Genomic DNA, 2,464 nt, shown 5'->3' on the forward strand with positions numbered 1-2,464 from the left:
TTACGTTACGGCGTGCGTAACGTTAGCAATTTACGGTTACGGAAAAGCCTTACGATTTTACGGTTGGTGCTGAACTGCTTTTTTAAAATTGTGGCGGAAAGATTCGCTGTAACGCACTCCACGATAGCTCAAAGAGTTGTCAAACTCATTTCTTGTGGCCCAAATCCAACCGAGCCGCTGAGAGAGTAGCCTTTGGTTTCGCATTTGCCACTCGTCTCCTTTGCAGATTCCGTCCGTCTTACTTCCAGGCTGGTCCGCAACTGCCAAGCCGGCCGCGTCTACGGATGCGCATTCACATAAAATAGATTCAGGCCACTTGAATGGTCAATCCTCGTTTTGTACTCTGCCTCTTCGTAAGACTCGTTACAGGCTGTAGCTTACAGCGCCGTAACTTTACGATAGGGATTTGAAGCGTAACCGTAAAAGTGAGTCGTAACAGTCCGTAACATGATCCTGCCCATTTATATTCCGGACCAGCCGATCCGCGGGATGGTGGTGCCTATGGTCATGAGGATTGCTTACCAGGATTTGCCTTGCACTATGGCAACGGCAAGCGATACCTAGCATACCGAGTATGCTTCGGATGCCTGTTCGATCCAGAATCCCTCGAGTCTTTCCGCGGACGACAAATCCGATCATTCCGTACGTCAACGTTATACGATGTCGTGGCGAGTGGTATACCACACTTTTTTGATGATCTGTTGTTACACATCTCAATGGAAGATGCATGCAAGATTGTGTTCTGACTATCGATATTATTATCTCACCTATCGTTGTGTGGATATACAATCTCTGTCTTGAAATTTGCTATACTCGTCCATCAATCCGTACAATCCCATGTGGCGTCTCTGCACCCATACATTCGATAGCCCATGCCAGTGCTTGGCGTCTTGCTCTCTTACGACCAGAGGGGGCTGGTGATCGATTGCAACCCACGGTCTGAACTGGAGAAGGCTGAGCAACTGTTAGAAGCGGATTGTTGGTCTCGCCAAGTCGTTCACCGTATTGCTGGTGCCCTGGGGATGAATAAGGCAGGACTTATAGATGGGCAGCGTAATGTTTTTCACGGTTTACGTTACGATGTGCGTAACGTAAGCAGTTCTACAGCTACGAAAAGGCCCTACGACTTCACGGTTGGTGCTGAACTACCTTTTTCGTTTATCGATATTCGGGCGAGCGCGATACAACCTGCGCTGACCTTTTTCGATCGTGTCGTCACTATAGATCCAATTTAGTGACGGGATAATTTGCAGCCCCTCCGGGAATCCAAAGAGCATTAGATTTTACATCAAGAACTCGATATCAGCTCATCTCAAGGCTCATCTGATGTTGATTCAAACAGAAGCGTCCAGTCGGCATCGACTACGCAGTCTCTTCAATTCTGCCAGGGCTATGCGTAATGCATGCTAATGAGGCTCTCTACATGACAGGGGCTGAATGGTACATAGGTACTCGGGCCAGACCCTCCGAAGCATCTCAGAAAGTCTTCACCATCGACAATCCCGTGACCTCCAAGAACTGGCCACCTAATGTCAAACAAGAGCCCATTACTCCAGAGTCACATCAGAGTGTTGGGACTAATCTCGACGCCTTTTTTTACAGGTATTGTAAAACATTGATGGAGCACTTGAAGCTGAAGGAGATCAATGAGATGAAGAAGAAACGAACCTTCACAGTAAAAAGCATTACATTTGTCGTCATTTCCGGGGACCATCGTCCAGATGCCTAGGATGAACCTCGGAGATTTGGTAGAAGTTCGGTATGAGATAAGTCGAAGCAAGAAAACGTTTGGGACCTTTCAGGTAGTATTGACGATTGAACTCTCTTGATTATGATGAGCTTGGGCAGAGGTTTTCGATTGGATTCCCAACTCTATAGTTCGAAAGGATCTCCAAGTCCTATCTATTCAATGTCTTTCCTCCCTACGTTCTTTCTACCTGTCTCAGGGTTACGTCATACGAACGGCTAATAAGCTGCTAGACAGTACTTTCACACTGAAGAACTCTTATGATGGCATCACAGTGGAGCAAACAGTAACGATTTCGTTGACTTGTCATAGTCTCTGAACTGAGTCGCCTCAGCGCATTTTTCAAATTGCAGTTCCCTCGGTATTCTCCACGATTGCTCGACGTACGAGTAGTAAAGTCAATCGGTTCTTGTGAACGCGACAGGCTTGATAGGCGGCCACGGAATAGAAACTACAGGTGGGAAACTGACGCCACTCCCACATCTCCTCATCCAGTGTCGAGTTCTCACACAGTAGATATCAGATACCAATGGTGGTACTATAAGCGCCATATGTACTCGGAAGGATACCAAGTTCGATGGCAAGCTATACCTCAGAAATTCGGTACTTCTTGGGCCGTAAACACTGAGTGGTGTATCGAGCCGTGTGGGCAATGCGTACACGTTATCTTCATGTGTTGGTGACAGTGTTGGAAATATGCATACAGTCAGTCCGACT

General features: G+C 47.1%; 1 protein-coding gene across 1 annotated transcript; it reads left to right on the plus strand.

Annotated features, from left to right (window-relative positions):
- Positions 1 to 1,399: 1,399 nt before the first annotated feature.
- Positions 1,400 to 2,368, plus strand: Pmar_PMAR010637 (50S ribosomal protein L19, putative; the record flags this gene model as incomplete). The annotated part of the gene is made up of 5 exons (XM_002776434.1): positions 1,400 to 1,557; positions 1,603 to 1,675; positions 1,722 to 1,802; positions 1,947 to 2,033; positions 2,264 to 2,368. The coding sequence occupies 5 exons, from the start codon at positions 1,400 to 1,402 to the stop codon at positions 2,366 to 2,368; spliced, it is 504 nt and encodes a 167-aa protein (XP_002776480.1).
- Between the last annotated feature and the right edge of the window lie 96 nt (positions 2,369 to 2,464).

Source organism: Perkinsus marinus, assembly GCF_000006405.1.
Source record: "Perkinsus marinus ATCC 50983 genomic scaffold scf_1104296953396, whole genome shotgun sequence".
NCBI lineage: Eukaryota > Perkinsozoa > Perkinsida > Perkinsidae > Perkinsus > Perkinsus marinus.